The 2,596-nt window shown below is 32.1% G+C and overlaps 1 protein-coding gene across 2 annotated transcripts in view; it reads left to right on the top strand.

Annotated features, from left to right (window-relative positions):
• Positions 1–643: 643 nt before the first annotated feature.
• Positions 644–2,596, top strand: part of LOC107856626 (GDSL esterase/lipase LIP-4) — a 26,401-nt gene continuing 24,448 nt past the window's right edge. The window contains exon 1 of one of the 2 annotated variants that reach the window (XM_016701624.2): positions 644–953. In XM_016701624.2, coding sequence (XP_016557110.2) covers positions 695–953 — 259 coding nt within the window. In that variant the 5' untranslated portion in view covers positions 644–694. The remainder of the gene's footprint in view (positions 954–2,596) is intronic. The other variant, XM_047398323.1, reaches the window with a different exon arrangement.

The raw sequence follows: 2,596 nt of genomic DNA, 5'->3' as shown, positions 1-2,596 counted from the left end.
ATTACATCTGTTATTACTGCATGCAAGTATATTTAAATGGAGTTTCAAAACACTTTTCGGATTGAATTTATTTATTTTATTTCTGTCAAATAAAATTTGTCCAAAAAAATAGATCTCATCGATCGTTTTTCAAATCTGAAGCCGAGCCGAGCGAGCGAGCGACGACGACAACGCGAGACATCTATTATTTCTTGCCTCACTTGTCATGTGGAGTAAGTATTCATCAATATAAACACTCTCAGGTTCTCTTCTTCCACCAATGTGGGAGAAAGAGCAAACTTGCTAATTTGGGAGTACACTTTCCATTTTAGTGTCTCCTTCCCTCCACCCTTTTACTCTCCATTTTTCTATTCACACTTCTTTCATCTGCTATGAACCCAACAACTTTTTTATGTGTATATATTACATATTGACACCGGTCACACCCCTTGCCTATTTGATGAATTTATTTCTTTATATTTTGACCACGCTTAGCAAAAATACTAGCCCTGCCACTGTTAATATCCACCGTCCACGGGTGTGAAGTGCTCTCTTACTCCACCCATTGCTCCAATACTCGGTGAAAAAGTGCGTGCCAAATTGTTTAATCTCATGCGTGTCTCCAAGATGGATTGTTGGTTTTATATATATATAGGCTCAATCATAAAATGTGTAATACACTCTGTTAAATAAAGCATAACCACAAGAAGTATATATGAAAATTAGTAGAAGTACTAGAACAACTTGTACGTTTATATTACTTGTCTGTTTTTTGATCTCTCAACTGATGGTCAATAATGTTGTTTCTGAGTGTAAAAGAAATATGGTGATTTTCAATTTTGGGGATTCGAACTCAGACACAGGTGGTTATCCAGCTGCCCATGGGATTAGATTTGGATTTCCAGATGGTCGTACTTTTTCCCATCAACCATCTGACAGATTGTGTGATGGACGATTGATTCTTGATTTCCTTTGTAAGTCCTTATTCTTTAATTTGTTACTCTCGGTGTTCCAATTTTCGTGACGTAGTTTAATTACCCGGAGTTAAAAAAAGAAAAAAAAACTTTGAATATTGATCTTAAATATGTTAGATATTTATATGACAATTAGACTTTTGAAATTTGTAGTTTCGAATATCATAATATTTTTGTGACAATAGAAAGTTTTCATTATGGATAAAATGATGAATTTAAAGCTGAGAATAGCTACCTCTACTACCGAATACCCTAATTGACATAAGTAATGAGACTTTGACATTCTTTTGAATTCTCTTGAATTGGCTCCGCTATTGATTCAAAGCGAATTGGTTTCCAGTATAGAAATCTGTTATTTTTAAACTAAAGAGTATCACGTAAACGGGAACGAGAAGGATACTTTTAAAGCAAAACCTTCATTAGTTTCCAACATCTATGCATCAAAATTGCTTGCTTTCGAAGTAAAAATGACTCTGCCATAATTCACAAGAGTGGTCGAGTTGGTTGGGCAGAAATTTCTAAATAAGGTGTCTAAAGTTCAAATAAACTCCCTACATACTTTGTCGATCAAGCTCATTTACTTCTTTTGTGCGCACCCGATAAATAGCCACCTAAAAAGATGTCTATGTCATGTTCAACTAGTAAACCATGTATTAGCAGTTTTGATTTATTTTGTGTAGTGGTCCACTTCGCAAGCACTCTTTTAACCCATGAAAGTATATGGTAGCTGGTAGGTAAACAATCAATCACCCCACAAGTTCTCTTAGAAATTAGAATATATTTTTTATCAACTCACACAAGAAATAGTGCAGCATTTCTTTTGTAAATTAGATATTTTGATATTTTCAATAAATACTAAATTTCTAATCCGTTTGTGTATACGCAATTAGATTTTGTGCAAACTTGAGTTTTGCACCTAAAAGTATTTGTACGAGTTTGTTTCTTTAGTTTATTAATTAACAAATGACACGTAACATGGCACATGAATCCGTTTACGTTAAGAGTCTTTTGGAAGTATTAATAGAGTTTTTTCTACATATATATTAGCATAAGAAGCTTTTTATATAATTATGTCATTTTATAAATTTTACACTTTAAAAAGGATTATTTGTACATATTTTTTTGAATGATCTGAAAATGTTAATAAGATATCACGTTAATATTATACAATTTTAACTATATGGTAAAAGACATTCTCCTTTTTTAAATTTTTAATAGTGTGTTAAAATAGACTTCTTCTTTTTCTATTGAGCCCGTGAAGTTTATCTCGGTGTGCGTGGTTTTCAATAGAAGTGAATATTAATTTATTTGTCAAATGGCTATCGATCTCAATCATGAATAAGTTTTTGCACTCAGCACACACGTGTTTTAGGGCAATAATTTGTTATGCATGCACTTAAAATGTGCGTCTCTGAAGTGCAGATGCTGTTGATTTTCTTCTTCTCCAGAATTAGTAATTTGTTTTCGAATTTCAAATGAGTTCAAATTTAAAATGAGCTCAAATTTGAAATATAAGCTTTTAATATCAAAAGAACAAATCATCGTCATTAATTTTTCAAAAAAAAAAAGAAAAATCTAACAAGCTCATTTATAACAATAATGGTTTGCCAATGTCTTCCAACAACACTTATTTGATTTACTTT

This window comes from Capsicum annuum, chromosome 1 (genome assembly GCF_002878395.1).
Source record: "Capsicum annuum cultivar UCD-10X-F1 chromosome 1, UCD10Xv1.1, whole genome shotgun sequence".
NCBI classification, from domain to species: domain Eukaryota; kingdom Viridiplantae; phylum Streptophyta; class Magnoliopsida; order Solanales; family Solanaceae; genus Capsicum; species Capsicum annuum.
The sequence above is the reverse complement of the archived record's forward strand: the minus strand, read 5'-3'. Positions and strand labels throughout refer to the sequence as shown.